The 20,864-nt window shown below is 40.0% G+C and overlaps 1 protein-coding gene across 1 annotated transcript; it reads left to right on the top strand.

Moving 5' to 3' along the window:
• The first annotated feature begins 214 nt into the window (after nucleotides 1–214).
• si:dkey-159a18.1 (sortilin) lies at nucleotides 215–20,202 on the top strand. The gene is made up of 21 exons (XM_012869692.3): nucleotides 215–740; nucleotides 996–1,058; nucleotides 1,766–1,842; nucleotides 1,923–2,019; nucleotides 5,020–5,187; nucleotides 5,351–5,424; nucleotides 5,640–5,686; nucleotides 6,754–6,890; nucleotides 6,979–7,062; nucleotides 10,356–10,416; nucleotides 11,271–11,423; nucleotides 15,900–15,997; nucleotides 16,092–16,191; nucleotides 16,267–16,441; nucleotides 16,531–16,724; nucleotides 17,346–17,538; nucleotides 17,706–17,822; nucleotides 18,643–18,787; nucleotides 18,868–18,974; nucleotides 19,054–19,171; nucleotides 19,291–20,202. Exons 1-21 carry the CDS (start codon nucleotides 492–494, stop codon nucleotides 19,303–19,305), a joined length of 2,472 nt encoding a protein of 823 aa, XP_012725146.2. The 5' UTR covers nucleotides 215–491; the 3' UTR covers nucleotides 19,306–20,202.
• The last annotated feature ends 662 nt before the right edge of the window (nucleotides 20,203–20,864 follow it).

A 20,864-nucleotide genomic window follows, 5' to 3' on the forward strand; every position in this document is an offset into this window, starting at 1 on the left:
TTTTTCTCACACTGATTCTCTTTGTTTGAGATTTTCCCTACAACCGCACACAGCCATGCTCTCCTCTTGGTGCACCTACTTTATCCACTGTGCTCAGTATGTATCCCTTGGATACTACAATACTTTAAAAGCTACTAATAGAAAGAATTTTTATTTTTTTTTATTTCAAAGCAAAGATGTCATTAACGTCAGTCCGCACCATGAATAAACTTAATTTGTGCCTTTTCTTCAGAATTAAATTCATTATGAGCCCGTTTCAGTAAATGAAGTCTATTTTAGTCACATGCTCTGCTGAAATGTTAATCCTTCCTGCAGGTCATATGAATGCGGGTGTAAGCACCTGCTCTCTCAACGCAGCACTTTATGTTAATGACCCGTTCGAGCACTCCCCACCCCCCGCTTGCTCTCAGTGCGCAACACCTTTACCTGAGCCAGAACAGGTTCCCTGAGACCCTTTCAGTCCCTCTGAGAGTCCAACAGTCTCTGCTGACATGATCTGGACCACTGCGCTCCTTGGCGGGCTGTGCGTCATCCACCTTGCCATCCCTCTCAGAGCCGACAGCAGCAGCCCCTGGGGGAGGACGGTGACTCTCCGCCGGGGCCAAATGCTCCCACGCCCCCGGAGGGACACCGGCAGCTCCACGGACACCTTGGACACTTCTCGTGGTCCTACCTTCACCCCCTGCCGGCTCCCGCTCACCCCGACTGAGCACAAGATTCTGGATGACAACACACAGGAGGTGAGAGTAAGAGGCTCTGTGGCTGAAAAAAAAAGGCACCTGTTAATAAGTAATTAAGATTTATTTGAGGCCAGAGCTGCGACACAAAAGGGAGGCTGATTAATGATCTAAAAATATGTTGTTTATGAAAAATGAAATGATTCCATCAGCGGCTCAAGATGTAAGAGCCAAGGGAAGCACAAAAGAATGACAGAAGTTGGAGTAAACGTGGATGTAAACTGGTTTGAGCCCTTTCTGTCCTCTTTTTCCTCTCAGACAGGGTTTAATGGTGATGATGGCTCCTATGTGATCCTCACATGGGTGGGTGATGGGACAGGAGTAAGTATCCCTCATGGCCTTCTTCATGCACACATGCTGCTTTCCATTTTAAAGCATAAATATGGGTTGTGCTTAAGTGGAAGCTTGCTGTTATCAATCAAACAAATACAATTATTTAGCTAGAATTATGTTTTATGTGGCTTGCACGTGCTAAAAATGATGAGATAGTCCAATCAGAGACAACAATAAACAAGTATGACGCAGTTGTGCAGTAAGGAAGCAAATGCATTTTTAAAGAAATGTAGAAAGACCTGCTAGGATATCTAATAAATAGGTTGGATTTGTACAAATAAGTCCTTATCAGAATTCTTGCAGCAAGTACCTGCAGTGAATACGTGGCTTCCTTAGTCAATTTTAATGATAATCAATTTTAAAGAAATTAAAGCTTATTACAAGGTCTCTAGAGTTGACTCAAACAGAAAAGGGTAAACTTGAGCAATGCTCAGATAACAAGATGTTGTCTTTGTAACCTTTTCCAAATTGTTTGTGAGCTTAAACCTGAGTAAACTATAACGCCGAAGCGTTGAATTTCATCTGATGGCTTCATTGCCCTGTTTGACTTTGCTGTGAGAACTTCTTTCCCTGGGAAACTAAGTTTTATGCTAAAGCTGAACTCATTTCTACTGTGAAGTGAGAATAAGTATTCTCATAAGTCTATGGGTAACACTGAGAACTGCTCCAATCACACGGTGTTCTCCATGTACCAGGTGATTCTGGTGCTGTCAACCATCAGTAGTCCGCTTGATTCTTACCTAACAGGAGGCTCCTCTCGACTTTACCGGAGGTGAGGTAGAATTTAACCTGCATGTTCGTCCTACTCAGCGCAGAGTGTTAATGAGTTGGCTTTTTTTTTCTTCCCAACAGCACTGATTATGGCAAGTCCTTCCACGACATCTCCCACCGCATCAACCACACTTTCATCAAGGAGGAGTTTGGAGTCAGTGTCGGACCAGGACACTCAGTGAGTTAACAGTACAGCCATCAGTTTGCACGGTTGGAGAGCGGTGCTCTGTATTGAACTCATATCTGTCCTCCACCATCCTCATGGTTGATAAGAATCCAAGAATCGCAACTGTGTGAGGTTACAGAAGGAGTCAAACTGAAAGTGTTTCAGTTGCTGAAGAGTGTTGCATGTGGTGGAGGGTGTGTTTGTATTTGTTGCCTGTCCTAGAGTCAAAATGTTAAAACATGACAGACACAGTGAGATGCTTGAGGGTAACTCCTCTGGGTTAAGGAGGAACATAAAGGTCCAGGAGAAGGTGGGCAGATCCACATAGACCGTGTTTGGCGGCTGGTGGAGACTAAGTATTTGATGCTACAGCATCTTAGTTTACGTCCTTCCAGGAATGAACATACAGCAGACTGGATGGGGTTGGAGGGGAGATAGGCAGGTGAGACTGGGGTACGTTGCAGTGTGGTGCGAACGGCTGGCACCAGGAGGACGGCCAGAGGAACAACGAGCAGATAAACTGAGGAGATCTTGAAAGGACTTGACACAGTCAAAAAAGTGAGGAAGCAAAGCACTGGAGCCTGGGAACTTGCAAATGCATGGACTGGTTTTGCTGAAAAAGTTGAACAAAACACTGATTCAAATCAGAACTTCAGCACAACAGCAACACAACAAACGTAGGCTTTACTACCACGCCAAGTGAGCAAACAATCTGGCATCTGTCTTGTGGTGTCTGTTCCTCTTGTATGCTCCTTCTTATTAGTACGAGCAAGCTGCAGCTATGGATATCCACTTTCCAGTCACATCCTACAAGGAAGTGCTGAGTAGAGACGGACACATATCTACACAACAACCTGTACAGAACTCCTTGCATCTGACGAAACTTCTCTCTCATTGAATGCCCCTCACGGCCATCCAGAGGTGAAAGGAAAAGAAGCCTGAAAATAACGAATGAGAGAAGGATCCATGATCAAAGAGCGAGGAATGATTTTTAGGGCTATAACCCTTCCAGTAGACAAATTATTGTAAACCACGACCACAGTGTTGAGAAACTTCAATGTGCCGGGCCATCAAGGCAGGATGAGCATCAATGAGTCAGATCAGCTGGAGGGCTAGGAGACATGGGACCTTGGGTGAAAATTTAGGTGATAACTGATAATTGATGGCTGCAGAGATTTTCAGTTCAGGCAAGATGTTGGCACCAGGAAGTAGGGTTGTTGGCACATACACAACGAAGAGTGTTTTCCAGTTCCTGGTTAAGACATTCATATTGTCCATTACTTTGGGAGAGAGGCGTGATTTGGCACCAAGCACTGAACAAAAGTCCTTCCAGACTTGGACTATTAACTGGGAACCTCTGTCTCAAATGAGCTTGGTGGGGATGCCATAGTCTGAAAACATGATGAACATGTTGAACATGAGAAGTTTAGCAGTGTCAGCAGCAAAGGGTCACTTGGTAAGTGCAATGAGATGACATGCTTTGGAGAGATGGTCTATGGTGGTCAGGACAACACTTATCTTTGGAAGACAGGAGACCAGTAACAAAATCAAGAGCAATGTGGGATCAAGGACAGCTTGGAACAGGAAGAGGCAAGAGAAGAACTGAGCAAGATTAGTCTTTTTTCTGGCACAAGTGGTGCGAGCTGAAATATACTCCAGTATATCCTTTTTAAGTTTGGACCACTATAGTGGTGGAGAAGGCCAATGGTGTAACTGGTCCCTGGATGGCATGAGGAATGAGATGGGTGAGCTCGTTGTATAACTTGTGAATGGGCAGAGGGTGGCACACATAGAGGGCCTGGGGCTCCCTCTCCAGGGGAGAGGGAGCCCCAGGTACTCAACATACTCCTGTTGAGTATGTTGAATGAGGCTCCCAAGATCCTGGGACATAGATCCAATTGTGCAGCACTGCAGGAGGATGGGTTCTGATTCATTTGCTGTTTCTTCTGAGAGCTGTTATGATAAAGCATCAGGTTTAAGATTTTTGGATTCATGGGTAATAAGTGTGTCAATAAAAATTGAAAAGAGAGAAAAACAGTGATCAGTGATGACTGACGTGAGTTTAATCAGTTAGTTGACTGTTGACTGAAGATAGGAGAGGTTCCAGTGCTCTGTCCAGATGATGATGGGTTGCTCCTTGACCTTAAGTCAGTGTTTGTTCATCTAGTGCCGACATAATGACGAGGAGTTCCCGATCTGCAGTATCGCAATTACATTCTGTAGGGAAGAAATGTTTTTAAGAGAAGGTGCAGGGGTGGCATTTGCCATCAGAAGATGCTTGTTGAGAGAGCACTGCATCCACTCCTGAATCTGAAGCATCCCCTTCTGTGATGAATTGTTTTTATATTCTCAGCTAAGAGACAGTCAACATGTGAGGTACACAGATCAAGAACACACCCTAAGGAAAAACAAATTACGCAGTTTGATCTCGATGGGTAAAGATAGGAGCTGTGGAGAATCTATTTGTTTTAGTTCTCAGCAGGTGTTTCTGCTTTGAGAGACCAGACAGAAAGTTTCTTAATGGAGTTGAGAGACATGAGGGGGAAGCTACAGGACTAATATCTCTGATGAAACGTCTGTAGAAGTTGTTGAATCCTAGGAAACGCTGAAGCTGTTTGCTTGGAGGTGGGAGTGACAGTGTTACCATGCAAAAAGTGTGAAGACACATTTCCTGTTATCTAATCAACTCTACTCACGTTGGCTGTAACCACAGATCCACTCAGTGTTGTTGAAAATTTGCAGATGTTCTCAACTGCCCAGAACGTCTTCTTCCATATATTTGCTGACACTGCATATGATATAACTGGGATTTATAATGGCTTTATTTAAAGTGGTTTTCTCCAGTGATCTACTCCTCTGTGAGAACCAGATTTGTTTTTTTTTTTGTACAGCTAATACTTCCTCTATCAAGAGATTGTACCAAAACGTGAAAAGTTCAAGCACTGCTGCAGGGCTCTGTCTGCATGATAACTGATCCAACTCGTGTCTCTTCACGACCCATTTTCATTGCAGGTGATCCTGACTGCAGACACAGCCGTGGTGGACAACCCAGGAGGGATCATCTTCACCTCTACGGACGCTGGCGCAACATTCAAGTTCATCCAGCTGCCTTTTCACCTGGCTCAGCCTATTACCTACCACTTCTTCAACCCTGACTATCTGGTGGCCCTCAGCATAGATGTAAGGCTTTTCAGGGTTCCCTTCCATGCTCATGTCTTTCATCTGTGGTATCCTTCGGTTGGTTTTATATTCTCACACAGTCACACAGTCAACATGTGAGCTACACATATCAAGAACACACCCTAAAGAAAAAGCAAATACTGCTCTGTTTCCTGACTTGCAGGGCGGTCTTTGGCTCTCTCTGGACTTTGGTGCTAAATGGACAAAGGTTCACGATGGAGTGCATTCTTTCTCATGGTGAGGATAAACAGGAAACTGTTACTGAGCGTAGATTACTAAATGGCTAAGACAAAACATTGCTACGTAGCATCTGGCAATTAGGAGAGAAAGCCTTGTAGGGTGTCATACTCTACAGAAAAGAGTTATGCTGTAAAAAACAACAACATTAGTAACGAGAATCTTGTGACATATTGTCTGTTTGTGTAATGTTTGCAACTTCCCATTTTCATCAGGGGAGCGGGAAAAAACTTGTTCTTCAGCTTCAGTCGGATTGATGCTGGTAAGAAACAACAAAATTATAAAAGGGAAGTAACAATCATTGTTTTAAATGCATTGTTCAGAAAGAGTCTTAGACACTTTAAGAAACAGTTTGGACAATGCTTGATTGAGTCAAAGAATTATCTGTAAACACAGGACACCCCTGGGCTTCTTTTTAATGGCTGTGTCATACCAGCCAGTCGTGGTCGATATTAAACATAAAAAATTAGACCACTACCCTGCCCTACATGTTGGTTACCCCACACAAAAACGTTAAAAGTCAGGTTTTGTTTGTCTATTTGTTCAGCGGCACCAAGAGAAAGTTTCTAAGGGAGGCTGAGATGGGCCCCACTGCTCTTGGGGTGTTGCTCAATTTTAATTTTGCTTATTTAATTACTGTTATGGAGAAAAAGCAGGGAGGCTAGGTCAGGAGAGTATTGCAGAAATTCATGCCCTTTGAACAGCAAAATAGATAAATTAATAAATAAAGTGATGCAACTGATTTACAAAACCAATGCAAGAATTGTTACACTCTAGTAAACAAATTAGTCATTAAATAATCAAGTTTCATAATAATGAAATTGTAATTATAATACAAAAACATGTTTTTATTGTTAAAATATATCAAGTATTTCTTGGAACTTTAATTATCTGCCACATTTTGGAATCATGACTTCAGTACTTTGTATTTATTATTAACTAAAATGTTTCCCATTTACTGTCGTACTTTTCACCAGCTAATCATAATTTAAACCGTCACTGTGGCTTGTCACAGTGAAAAAATGAAAACACGAGATTGTTTAAACAGAGAAAAAGAGTCATAGGTATTTTGTTAATAAAAAAAAGCAAAACAGGAAAACAAACATGAACTCATATTTCACTGTTTAAACACATTACAATTTAGCTTGAATGAAAGGCAGACACAGCTCACTCAGAAACCCTTTCCCTTACTTATTTCATCTAATATTTTTTTTAAATATGAAGCTAGGATATAAACTGTATGCAACTCAAGCTCTGTTTTTCTTTTGTCTGAGTCAATGTTGTTTTTTTATGTGCAATTAGTTTATGCTTTTACTCTTCTCTTTTTAGTTGAAGCAGAAGAGAGAGGGGATTTAGTGCTGAAGAGGACGAAGGATCTGGGGAAGACTTTCACCGTAATTCATGAGGACATCTTCAGTTTTGGCTACATAGGAGCTTTTCTTTTCTTCTCTGTGATGGAAGACCCGGTAAGATGAGAGGACACCAAACCATCCTGATAATAATCCACATATCCTCTCCGTGTATATGTTAAGCGACGCGCTGTTTTGTTCCCAGAGGTCTCCCCGTGTCATGTATTTTTCAGCAGACCAAGGCGACACCTTCAGTCAGGCCCTTCTGCCGTCTGCATCCACCGAGCAGGTAAGAAGAACAGAAATGTTTGAATTTGTGGGTTTGGGTTGCTCAGATTAGGAGTTTTTTGCCTGATACTGTAGTTATTCCTGAACATATATTTTCCAACAAATACTATGATAAACTTAAGTGTGGCTGGTGCTGACAATGTTTTCACCTGGGACAGCCATAAGCTAACATTAGCCTGTTTATGCTCTGTTTTGACGTGAGTCAATAAGAGTTAGACCCGTATTTTCTTTTAATCCGCTCTAGTTTATCATATGTGGACAAACTTTATACACTTGTTCTCCAACTTCATTAACATCATTAAATGGGTGAAGGACTGACAGCTGTCAGAGTACAATGTAGTTTGTCCTATGACATGAGAGAGACAGGAGACTCCATTGTCTGCAGCAGACAGTGGAGTCTCTCTTTCAGTATGACGGTCATTGTAAAAGGAGCATAAACTTTACCTTGTTATCAACAACTCTGATTCATGTTTTGCAGCCCAGTTTTGCAAGCTAAGGACACAAACCTAAGCTATGATTTTGAAAAAAATAACTGGCCATGCAAATTGTGGCCGCTCCCCTCACTGGACAAGTGGCCTCCATAAAGCCCCTGATCCAGTAGGTGTGACGTTATTGGGGAAGTACCTTAGTACTTAGTACCCTTTGTGCCTTGGTAGTTCCTATCTGTTAAATTCAAAAACTAAAACATGGGTTGGCTAGTTTGTAAGTTGGTAAAAGTGATAAAAAAACGCATCACTTGCAACAAAATACTGTCCATCTTTCATATTGCTTCATTTTTGACAACAAATAAGATTAGAAGTGACCGAAAGAAACCCAAACTATCACAACTAGCATCAGATTTACCAGATAGTCCAACTTTAATATGTTAGAGGCTGACAGGATGGACTGCTGCTGATATCACTTCAACCAAACTCCTGTTAAGTGTTGAAAAAATCGTTTATGTCATAGAAATTGGTAACCACAGCTCAACAGAGTGATGCAATGTATTTCAGTGTCTTAAGTGGTAACTGTATCTGATTAAATCCTGAAGACAACCTTTAAGGTTAGCTGCAGAAGGTGAAGCGATGAATATGAATCCAGTTCTGTATAATAATTGCTTGTGAAATCAAGCTGTAAAATGATAGTGAATGCAGCGATGACCATGCAAAGTTACTTATGAGCCTATTTTTTATCAACCTATTTAGTAGCTGAAGCTCCTTTGATTTGTCAATCGTTTGCCAATCGCTTTCAATAGAAGATATATATCTCTTGTAATGAGGGTGCTTGTCATCCAGTAAGTTCCTTTAGTGTTTAAAAAACAGAGCAGCTCATGTTTATTATTGCTTAACCTGTTGTAGTTAAACTGGCTTCACTTTAAAAAAAAAAAAAGAAGAATGCTGAGGTTCAAGCAGTTTCCAGTTTATGACATTCTTTACCCTTGGTGTTTCCTGACATGTCGTAGAAAGGCGTTGCAATTTTGAGCTTGACAGTTCTCGTCCCATGATTGGTTTCAACAGGACATTTATTTCAAACAAGATACAAAAATGGTTTCTGTATGGACTTTCGACAGCCCTGACCAAAAAAAAAATGTATGTCCTGTGCTCAAAAGGTGGATCCGTGTAAGAAAATTAACCCATTTAAATAATTACTGCCAATTCTGCAAAGAGAAGGGGGTCAAGCATCCAGGCAGAATTGTGCCAGACGCTTGTTTATAGCGACAACAAGTGCTTTATTAATAACTTTCTATGGGACAAACCAGATATTAGAGGGTGTGTGTGAATATATCTGAGCAGGTATGTGTGACATAGCAAACAGGCATCCGGACTGTTCGCAGTTCTTTCTGAAAACGTTTTGACACCAACAGCTTCTAACGTCAGAAGCTATTGCTTCGAAACAATAGCTTCTAACGGTCCAGGACTGTGGTGGGTGGTTCATTGATTTGCATCTCCTGTGCCTAGGAGGATGGGCCTCCATGTCCTTAAAAACAGCAGCGCACCAACTGCAGGTTGCTCAAGTGCGAGCTGCCAGAATTGACAGACTCTTTTCATAAAGTACTAAAAGGAAAGTCCGGTTGCCTCTGGTTTAAGTCTGTTTGCTGTTGTGATGACCCAGATATACTGAAGATTTTCACAAGCATATGTGTGATTGTGATTCCCTTCAGGAAAAAGACTCATTTCAATGCATCAATAAGTGTTGAACATGAACATGAAATTCATGCTCACAAAGAGTTTATGTAAACTTCTGAACAAGACAGAATGCAACATTAATTTTTTTTAGCAAATCTTATAATCAGAGTGGCTTAGGTTATCCTATTTCTATTTTATAATTGCATTGTATTTTATGACTGTGTCCAGCACTTTGGTCCTGTCGGTGTATAAAGTGCTTCATAAATAAAGTTGGTATGGTATGGTATGGTATCCTGAGCTAGCACAGTTACCATAAGTTCTGCTGCAGATTTCTTCTGCTAAAGGGAGTTTTCCTCTCCACCATCACCACATGTGCTCAGTATGAGATCTTGCAACGAACCGTCCTCTGTCTCTACATTCTTGTTCAGGGGAAGGGATTGCCACAACGCCGGTGACTCAATTCAGACTGGATTTGATTGCATGGTTTTATAACTAATATCAAACTGGAATTGAATTCAGATCTATCTGGACTGTCTGACTCAACTGACTTAGTAACTCTACATATAACCTGATCTGTTAAGCTTGTAAAGTGCTTTAAGATGTAATTTGTTGAGAAGTGTTGCTACAAGTAAATTGGTTGGGAAACTAGGATGATCTCAGTGGACATGCAGGCCTTTTAATGTTAGGCTCTTTAAATGTTTCCCCTAGAGCATAAAAACTGTTATTTACCTTTCATTTGAGTTGAGCACTTCCTTGCCTTGTTCACATACTATAGTTTGACAACAATAATTTTCCTCCAGAAATAAAACGGGTATTTTATAAGGAGCGTCTAGATAATTTTTCTGCTGACTTTGGTGAAAACAATGACTAAATTACTATAAATCTTCTCAGATTTGGCTTTTACAAATTGACGGTTGTTAGGACATTGTTTAGAGAGGCTGGATTAAGCTGAAACAAGAACGGCCACATTGCCCTATTCCAGCACTCCCTGAATACACGCCTGACCCAATGAAACTCCGGCCCACACGTTATGTTGACACCGCAAACAAAGATGTTGTCTCGCAATGATTAGACTGTGTTTGTGAAGGAGATTAAATTAGTCATCAAAAAGGAAAAAAAAAAAACTACGCACTTCTAGATCTTCTCACCCTCATACTGTCTCTCTCTACATTTGTGCGTGTGTTTGCAGTTTTACTCCATCCTGGACGGCGATGAGGACATGCTCTTTATGCATGTGGACAACCCAGGAGGTATCAGACAAATCCCCAGGCTGAGTTCAACTCCTCATCTATGGAGTCCCACCCCCACCCCAACATTTTATTTTGCTTTGGGTTTTTTCAGTCAGGCGAAAGAAAGCGAATCCTAAAACATGCCTGACTTATTTGCGCTTGCAAATACATTTAAGGCACGCAAGAATTTATTGCTTTCTCAGCTACTTTTGTCTTTGCGATGGAAACTGTTGACAAGAAAGACCAAACTGGTTTCACTGGTTCTGTGACGCTGACTAATCATCCACAGCATTTCATAAATCTGCATTCAAATCCAGTTTTGATCCTCTTCTTCCTCCTCTTCTCTATTATATTCGCCTACATTTCTCTTGCCCGTTCAAGCTTTTCTGGTTGTTTTCTTATTAAAATGACCTGCGCATCTGCTGCAGTTGTTGCTCCAATGTCAGCTTAGTGGGACTTTTGAACTGCAGAGATAAATAGGGGAAACATGTGGGCAGAGGGGGCTTTATCTTCTGTTGGCTGCGGGGAGGAAGAATTAGGTTACGCTGCAAAAACGGGCAATCTTGTCTGTGGATCAGGGTGTAACACGCATACTCTTCATGATGTCCATCACGTCTCTCAGCAGTTTTTGTCCTTCCGGCCTTAAGCCAACATCTGTGTAATATTCACACTCATAACATAGGATTGAGGACTTTAAGCTGTTTATTGTCACTTTCCAATTCGTGTGTCAGCGAGTCATCGCCTGTGCTCCCTTTCATGTGATTTATGTGCTAAATTGCAAACCAACTGTTTAAACACACAGATTCCAACATTATCTAGTCATGCCTTCCACTTGACGTTCGGGTTATTGTGTATTTTGTTTGTTTTCATGTCAGACACCTTCTTTGGAACCATGTACACATCAGATGACCGTGGAATACTGTTCTCCAAGTCGCTGGAGCGACATCTGTTTGCCGGACACAGGAAGAGCGATTTCACCAACATCACCTCTCTGAGAGGAGTTTACCTGACTAATAAACTAGACGTTGGTAAGTTTCTTCATCAGTCAGGCTCTTCTACACATGTTCATGCGCACAAATACTACCAAAACAGAAACACACTCTCTTGCAGGATGAAAGCTTCACAACTTGAGTCAGAAAGAAAGTCATTTGGTCTTCATTTGATCCTGAATTCAGCGAAATACAACCATGAATAGTTACCATATAGGATATTTTAAAGTGTAATTTATATATGAGAACAAAGATTCCCAAGATCTGAAGCTTCAAGAGGCACGCTAGGTAACAAAATGCTTAAGTTAGTGGTAGTTTGAAGGCATTTGTTAAGGAACAGCTCAATTAAGGTTCTAACATTTCAATTATTTTGATTTGAGGACTTTGACTAGACCAATAGTTCTCAAACATTTCATTACAAACATTTCATTACAGCCCTGGCTGTGTAGGGCACTGGGCCAAATCTAGGGCACTGGGCCAGAGGCAGTTCTGGAGCCCTACCCACACAGGTTTCTTTTATGCATGCTAATTACAATGTATTTATAGTTAGGTAAACATTGGGATTAAGGTGAAAAGGTTATATCCATAGGAAAATAGTCTTCATCCATCCAAAATAAATGACTTAAATTGTTACATTAAATGCCAAGCTTGCATGTTACAATGTAGCACAGTCACTGAAATAAACCACAAACAAACAAGGAGTCTGCAGCATATGCCTCATATGAGCATTGTCTTTGTCTATGTTGGATTTCTAGACTTCCCAGCCAGAAATACAACAAGAACGTCCCCTAAAGTTTCCCATGTACTGCTATACTGATTGACATTTAGAAAGAGTAGTGGAGAAGGATTTTGGTTTGGTCAAGTTGTTGTGTTTTGTCAAAACAAGAAAGAAAGGAAGGGGGAACAAAAGGAAATTGTGATCCACGGGCACTAAAAGATTTATGAAGCTTATATAATTGTTACTTCGGAAATAAAATGTATGAGCTTCAAGTTGGAAAATTTACCAGAGTTTGACTTTTTTGATTCCTATACTAGGACAGAGTCAGAGGTTTCATACAAACCTCAAACGCAAAATCCACTATGACTGCCTAACACATCATAATCACAGTAAAAGACTGTTTATTAGCACTTTTGATTTTATTGAACTGATTAAGCCTAAAGGGAAATACATGTATCCAGCATCTAATAATACAAAATACTGATGAAGACATTGCTAATAACTATTCAACACGTTCCCTGAGCGTATCAGTTAGCAAATCTCGCTGGGTATTGAACAGCTAACAGAAACACGGCTAATACTGGTTTGACTTCAGAGATAAAGGGAACACAAAGTAGCTGCAAGTATTGTCGTCAGCTTCAGTTTGTGTTCTGGAAATGAAATGAAAATCAATTCTTTTTTTCAAGAAGTTTTAGTTAAAGCAAAGATTACAGCTCTTAAACATTTACATAAAAGTTTATCCATATTGACCTTAAAAATAAGTGAGTACCATCAATGGCAGCAGAGGCACTACTTTGAGAACCATGGCACTAAACTATTTGTAGATCTAATTGGAAATAGCAGACGTTAGATTAGCAGTCTTAGCTTGATAGCTCCCAGGCCCAAAAGGACTCGAATAGAGCTCAACAAAGATGTAACAATTCATCTTACACATTTACTCCTCAAGAACTGATTAAGACTCAATGGGACTAGGTAGACATGTAAGGGATGAGAAGTCCATTAATTTTGGGCATCATCCCTTCTTTCTTAAGAAATAAATGTTAAATCAATCATAAATACTTTAAAGGTATATAGTCACATAATATGGTTATAAAAAAGACCAAAACCACTTGATCATAATAAGATAAGGTTATATACACCAACACTCCATCTTGATAGTTAATTCGCTCTTGGGCGATCAAATATAAACAGATGTGGTGACATCTAGTGGCAGTATGGCAGAATTATCATAATGCCAGTTTGCTTAATAAATAAATCAACTTTTAATAATGCCGGACCGAGCCTGATCCTCTGCAATACCTCACAGTAAAGCATCAGCTCTGTGTGATCGAAGACCAACCGTTATTAGTTAAATACACCAATCTACAGTAACTTTAAGAGCCTCATATCAGAACATTTACTCACGTCAACTCTGTGATCACATCTGAGCAATTGCCAGGTTTAGCGTCTGCTTCAGTTCAACGTTCAAACTGTATTCCCAGCGACATTCCAGTGTTTTCCTTCTTGGGGTCATATTTGTTTGCGCTTTTTTTCCACTGGATCATGGACCATTCTTCATTGTTTCGCTGGGAGATGCTAATAGCCGTTAGCCACGTCCTTGTTTTAACCCCTGTTGCGCATGCGCAGTATGTACTTCAGTTAAAACCGTAAATAAACACAAAAGGCTTTATTTAGTAACAGACTGAGCAAAAATAAAACATATAGACACCAAAACAACAACTAATAGTCCAGTAGGACATGATAATCTTCCATAAAAACTTTGTATGCAACCAGAGTGAGCAACTGACGTATAAAGGGGTCAAATAATGTGGCTATGCACATTTAATGTTTTCTTTTTCACCGTCAAAATAACAAGTTTTTCACAAGAAGCGGCTGAGAGGACTATTTAATATCTCTCGGTGTGACGCCTTGCAAAGGTAACCAGCGTCAATTGTCTTGCCCTTACCAGCTAATATTTGAGCTAGCGCAAAAAAATTGAACAATTAGGCTATTTGACCTGAACTTATTTTTTTTTATAGGTGTCCTATAACACATTTTAACTAACACTCTGCAGCCAATCAGAATCGAGTATTCACCCAGACCATGGTATAATAACAATTAATGGGGATACAGATAAGAACAGTGGATGTTGCTTGGGCATTCCTTGTAAGCAGTCTTATTGGCAATGACTTTATTTTTTACAGCTGATTCTACATGTGACACTATAATCACAGAAGTCTGGCTTGCCTCCTGCAGGATAACCAGCTGGGTTGCTGGACTCTTAACAGTACAAATCTGTGTCAAAAGTACTCTGCGTGTTAACAACTGTTCAGGCAGGGTAGGCAGAGACGGTTAAAAACAAGACAGTACAGATGTAATGTTATTGTTTTGTTTTGTTTTACTGAAAGTGTCCTAAAATATGTCTTAAGCCTTTAAGCCTTTATTGACAGAGCAGCTACTAAGTGTTCTATAGACCCTGTCTGCCTTTATTTTGAACAAAGATGGGATCAAGGCTTGATCAGTAATTTCAGGTTACCATGGTTCTGTGGTCGCAAAACAAGCTTAGATTGTAACTCCTCTGTAAACAGCTGGTTTGGGGTAGCTGTGTTGATGTACGGGCTTTTGTTCTTTCACCAAAACCACACCGTCAAATATCTGAAATGGGCTTTCTTTGATCTAAACCTCCCTGCTCCATTTGCCTTGTGCTTCATTTGATATTTTTTGCAAACCGCAGCTGTCCTGTTTTGTTCCTCTCCTTGCACCCTTCTAACGCTTCCAAGCAAGCCATGCTTGTCCAATCATTTTCTAATCATAGTGTAAAGAGTGTAACCCTGTCCACAATGGTCTCCATTCAAAGCTGTTGGTGCATTTTTTTTTAAGAGTTTCCCCAAGCATTGCTCCTGGTAAACTTGTTGGACATCCTCTTCTGGGAAGCTTGGCAGTGAACTTGACTGTTTTCCATTTATGATTCATCTTTTTGGAGGTAAAGTTGTGGACCTCAAACAGTTTGGAAAAAGGTTTTACTAAATAAATAAAGCTTAACAGAGTTTTGGACAGCAGAACTACGGTAAGATCATTGCTAAATCTGGTCATTTTTCTGTTTCCAGATTGCTGATTGATTTTTTTACATAATAATAATAATAATAATAATAATAATAATAATAATAATAATAATAATAATAATAATAATAATAATAATAATAGAGCTACTCATGCTTTCTAAAAATTATTCAATCAACACATCTGATCTCAAACATCTGGCTGATACTTTCATGCTGCAATGATGGCTGTAACACAGTGACTTTGTTGCTTTTTTATTTTAAACAAATAATGACACAGTAAAGTACAGTATATTATGCATTGTTATTCATCTGAGTTTGTTATAAATGTATTATAAGTAGTGCAGTGCATAAGAATGGAAAGATACTTTCCCTCTTACATGACTAAAATCTGGAAAAAAAAATTTTTTTTGAGCTAGCTGCCATTTTAATAAGTAAAAAGGCTCAATTGAACAAACATCTTTGGGTGAAAAAAGCTTGTGGTTTTTACTAGGATAAATGATAGGATAACTTTTAAAAATGACAAGAAAATGTAACTCCTTAAAAGCGACCTTTCGAAAAATGTGGTGGTTTAGCACGTCACTATTTAGCTCTCCTGCCACCAAATCCTGCCAAATACATTTTAAAGCAGCTCGTGACCCCTTTCGTTCTGTGCACGTCAATATAAACTCAATGCATCTGTGAGTGTTAACTTTGGTTTTACTTTAGATAAAAATCAAAAAAGCCGATTCCTGACCGTAGCTCTTTGTTTTATTGCAGATGGCCGAATAAGATCTGTCATTTCTTTCAACAGAGGAGGAACGTGGAGGCAACTGAAGAAACCAGAGAATGTGAATTGTGCAGACAATGCCGGGCGTGTACGTTAATTAAGAAAAATGCAAAAAGATAAATAAAGTTTTCATTTATTCAGTTTAAATTTCTAACTCTGCATTTGTTGGCTATTTTTAACAGTGTAACCTTCATATTCACGGAGAACACAGTCGTAATAACAACATAGTTCCCATGCTCGCTCTGTCTGAACCAACCGCCATTGGTCTCGTCATTGCTCATGGTAACTCAGCAGAATTGTACCCCCTCTGTTTTATTTGTTATGATAAACCCTAATTATTATCTCTTTCTCCACCAGGCACTGTGGGCGATTCTCTGTCGTCATCGCAGCACCCAGATGTGTTTGTTTCCTCAGATGGGGGGTATAACTGGAGAGGGACCCTCAGAGGGCCTCACCACTACAGCATCCTGGACTCCGGGGGTCTCATAGTGGCTGTGGAGGCCCACCATGAAGGACAAGTCAAGACCATTAAGTAATTAAAGCAATGATTCCCAGCCTCAGTATTAGTGCTGTTTGAAAATGATGCACGCCTAAAACCGTGCCGCCGATATCCCTTAACAGATTCTCCACTGACGAGGGCCGGTGCTGGAAGTCGTACAACTTTACCGAGCAGCCCTTCTTCTTCGCAGGCCTGGCCTCTGAGCCAGGCACCAAGGCCATGAATGTCAGCGTGTGGGGGTTCAGGCCGGAGGAAGACGGCCAGCCAATGTGGGTGGCCGTCACCATCGACTTCCAGAGCCTCATTACCAGGAAATGTAAGTCAGGAATGACGGAATGGTTCAATACCCCCAGGATCACAGAGCATATTAAGCCTGTGCTTTCCCAGACGCGCCGCCTCGTATTTCTAGGACATGCTGCCACATAGTGGTAGGTGGACAAAGTTGTTTTTTTAAATGTGAAAACTCGATACTTTGCACCAAAGATACTTAAAAATATTTAATGAGAGCATAAAACAAGTACAACATCCAGCCTAAGAATTATAGGTATTTAAATCTTTAGCTGCACGTGTTTTTGACAGTTTTAAATAAAAGCACCCGGTCTACCCCGGAGATAATATAACAAGTGTGCACACAGCATTACAGGTCCTCTACAGTACTTAACAGTGAACCCTGCATTTTTCCATAAATTTATCCTTTTTTAATGCTAAACCCACCTTCAGTGTTTCTCTGCAAAGCACTCATCTCAGTTACATCTGATCAGAGCGCCCTGTTCCAGTTAATATATTTACTGTTACCATTTTGAGCTTAACAGAAACATTAAAACACCGCCATCATAAAGGGGATTTTCGCTAATCGTACGTGTTTATGTTTTTTTTTTTTAACCGATTGCAAGTGATACTTACACAGGGATTGGGCTTTCTTTGATTTTCTTGCCAGGTAAGAAGAAGGATTATGAAGAGTGGCTGGCTCATTCCACAGACAAAGGGGACTCAGAGAGAAACGGCTGTGTCCTTGGTATGAAGGAGACCTATAGGAGGCTGAAGAAGCAGTCGGTGTGTAGAAACGGGCGAAACTTTGTGGTCACCAAGAATCAAAGCCCCTGTCCATGCACAAGAGAGGACTACTTATGGTATGCCACATTTTTTATAATCTCCTAATGAAATTATAGAGATTTCAGTCTCAGTCAGTGGTGAAATGCTTGTAATAGCCTCACCAAAAACAGCCTGTGTATACGAGTGGGAGGCTTGTGTTGTGTTGCTCGCATTCCTGTAAACCTCTTACTCTCTTTGAAAACAGTGACTACGGTTACTATCGCCATGTGAACACCTCGGAGTGTGTGAGACAGCAAAACTCTCCAATCAGAAACTTTGAGATGTGTCTGGATGGAGAGGAGGATGAGCTCCTGACAGCAGGGTAACGATCAAAACTATTTAAACAAAAATATCGTAATGTCTTTTTTTATTTAATGTACACTTGGGTCCAACTCTGCTGTGCTTCACAGAAATATTCACACCCCTTCAATTTTTTCCCCACACACGTCAAATTACAACCACCACCCAATGGCAATGTGTTTCATTGGGATTTCTATGCCTGACTTAAGTCAATTATTTGGAAATCATAAAAGTGTTTCATTTGCATTCATCCACTTTGCTTTGATACTCTTAAACGAAATACAGTTTACCTGTCTGTGATTTAATCTAAGTACAAACCCAGCTGCCCTGTGAAGGCGTCAGAGGTTTTGTTAGAGGTGAACAAACAGCATCATGAAGACCAAGGAGCTCAGCAGGCTGGCAGTTCAAAGCAGGGTTAGGTTAAGTCAATGTTCAATTCATTGTCCAAATAAAGATATGGCACAGCTCCAAACCAGCCAAGATACAGCTTTATTCAAAACTGGGAAGGAGAGCGTTTTGAGAGAAGTGAACAAGCACCAGTCCCACTAAGAAAAAAAATATCGACTCAGAGGGTTGTTTACACATGCATACCACGTTTTCAGATCTTTGTGAAACATTTTAACCGTGTAATGTTTTCCTTCCATTTGACAATTATATGGGTCTTTGCTTGGTCTACCATGTAAAATCCTAATAAATGACATTAAAGTGTGTGCTTGTTGTATGACAAAACACACACACATATATATATATATATATATATATATATATATATATATATATATATAAAACTTTTTGAGGTATGGATACTCGTCCAAGACAAAGTCTTCTCAAAATGTTTACAGGTACCGAAAAGTCCCAAGTGACAAGTGTGAAGGTGGGTTCGCCCCACAGGATGTGGTGCAGACAATCATCCGACCGTGTGGAGTTAAACCCACCCCTGACCCTTCTACCAAGTCCACATCTACAGTTGCACACTTTGACACACCAGTGAGAACCTGCTTTTAAACAGTTTTCCTTTGTTTGGGCCTCTGTTGCCGTCGTTCACTATTTTGTAATATATTTTCCAGAGAGAAAGGCTTGTCCTGATCCTGGTGTCTACAGGAGCAGCGGCTATCGTCCTGGTCGCCGTCGTCTCTGCAGTCCTTGCTGTCAGGAGAAGGGTTTATGGGGCCGGGTAGGTTAGACACAAACACACACCTCCAGCCTGCAACATTTACCCACTGAGTGCTAGCAGTTGATTGTGGTTTCTGCAGGATTCCCGCGTATCGCTTCTCGAACCTACGCATCGCGGATGACAATAACGGCATCACAGCAGACCTGGAGAGTGCTGCCAGCAGCAACGGTATAGCCTGCCAGCATGACTCAGACATGGTAAGAGTACTTGAGAACAGTTTTAGGACTTTTTCCCCACATAATTTTATAAGCTTGTGATTCAGAGATGATGTCATTTTCACCTGTGTACTAAATCTCTTATGCTCTTGTTTTGCCAGAATCTTCTTGAATGAAAATGAATGAAATTCAAGAAAAAAGACAACAATTGAAATCGGTCGCACAGAAGACACTGCTCTAACTAAAAATAAGGAAAAAAACATGAAAATAATAACTGTTAATTTATTAAGTTCATCTGTTTTGTGCCTTCTGTATGTTTTTTTATTTGCACAGTATTTTCTATCTTATTTTATTGACTGTTTTGCAAATAGTTCAACAATATTGACTGCTCTTTATGTCTTTTTTTGGTATGTTTAATGATTTCAAATAGTTTGCTTTCATAAAATGACCGACAAAAAAACAGTAAAGTATGTGTTGAATGTGCTGTTGCAATTTGTTCCGTCTTTCTCAAAATGAGTGAAGAAAAGGAAGTCAGTGGAGACAAAGATTTTGTCTGACAGATGTATCACTCGCACAAGATTACTGTGAATGAAAACTTCATTTTGATTGGAAATCTTCTCAGTCAATGGATAACACATTTTGAATAAAAAACAAATTGCCTTCCTCAAACTGTTTTTTGAAAAGGTGAATTCACTTCAATAGGTGGTTCTAGATGAAAACAGATATTGTTATGATTTTTGATACAAAGTTACAACTTTCTTTTTGTGGTTATTTTTAAGTCTATGTTTTCAGTAAGTTATAAGAATATCAAAAGGGCTCACACTTGTGTAGCTGCTGCTTAACCAACTTCAATGTAAGAACTGGAGCTCCTATTTATTTTTCATAGAATTTTTGGACATATTTTACATCTTTGTTGAATCAGTTAAACATGGTTGAAAATAAGGTTTTAATTTTCAAAATCACTAATAATTAAGGTTTTCTGTGCTTGTTGAATGGGGAGTTTTATGTCTGGATTAACTATTTATAACTATGTTTTGTTAAAATGCGCTTGTTTGTGGATGTCTTGTGTCAGATTCACCAATAAAGAAAAAGAAACAAAAAACAAAGTTCACTCTTGTTTTTGGAGCTAACTGGAAATGCTGCAAGGAACATGCCAAAATATAAATAATAATAAATACGAATAAGTATTCTTTCTTGTCCATATAAAGACCCATTCAAATAATTGTTAAATGTTTCTTTTTTTTGTGGAACAAAATATACATTTAATTGTTTATTGAAAATTTTGTGTTTCTTTAGAACCTTGTGGGAGTGGTGGTCAAATGGTTAGAGATCCGAGCATTTGAGTCTTAGAGACTCAAGGTTGCTTAGGTTGCAAGTTTGAAACTCAGTCTATCACTCTGGTTCCCTGAGCAAGACCCTTGACCACAGCTTGCTCCTCATGTGCCAGTCAGTGTTGGCAGCACATTGCTTTCTAATGGATGGATCAAACACAGTGACGACTTTCCTTTCTGTGGGACTAGACAGGGAAATACTTATTTAACAATAATATGTAGCACATATCATCAGCAATGACAGACCCCTGTGTAGCAGTCTGCTAGTACTATTTTGCAGCTCTGCATAGGCACCCAGTCGTACGTCTACAAGTTAAAAACAAATGTATCATCCAGACCCAAACACCACAAAGACATTGTTAAACTACTATTTGCTGGAATACCTTTTGATTCAATTTAATCAT

The sequence above is a fragment of the Fundulus heteroclitus genome, chromosome 17 (assembly GCF_011125445.2).
Source record: "Fundulus heteroclitus isolate FHET01 chromosome 17, MU-UCD_Fhet_4.1, whole genome shotgun sequence".
NCBI classification, from domain to species: Eukaryota; Metazoa; Chordata; class Actinopteri; order Cyprinodontiformes; family Fundulidae; genus Fundulus; species Fundulus heteroclitus.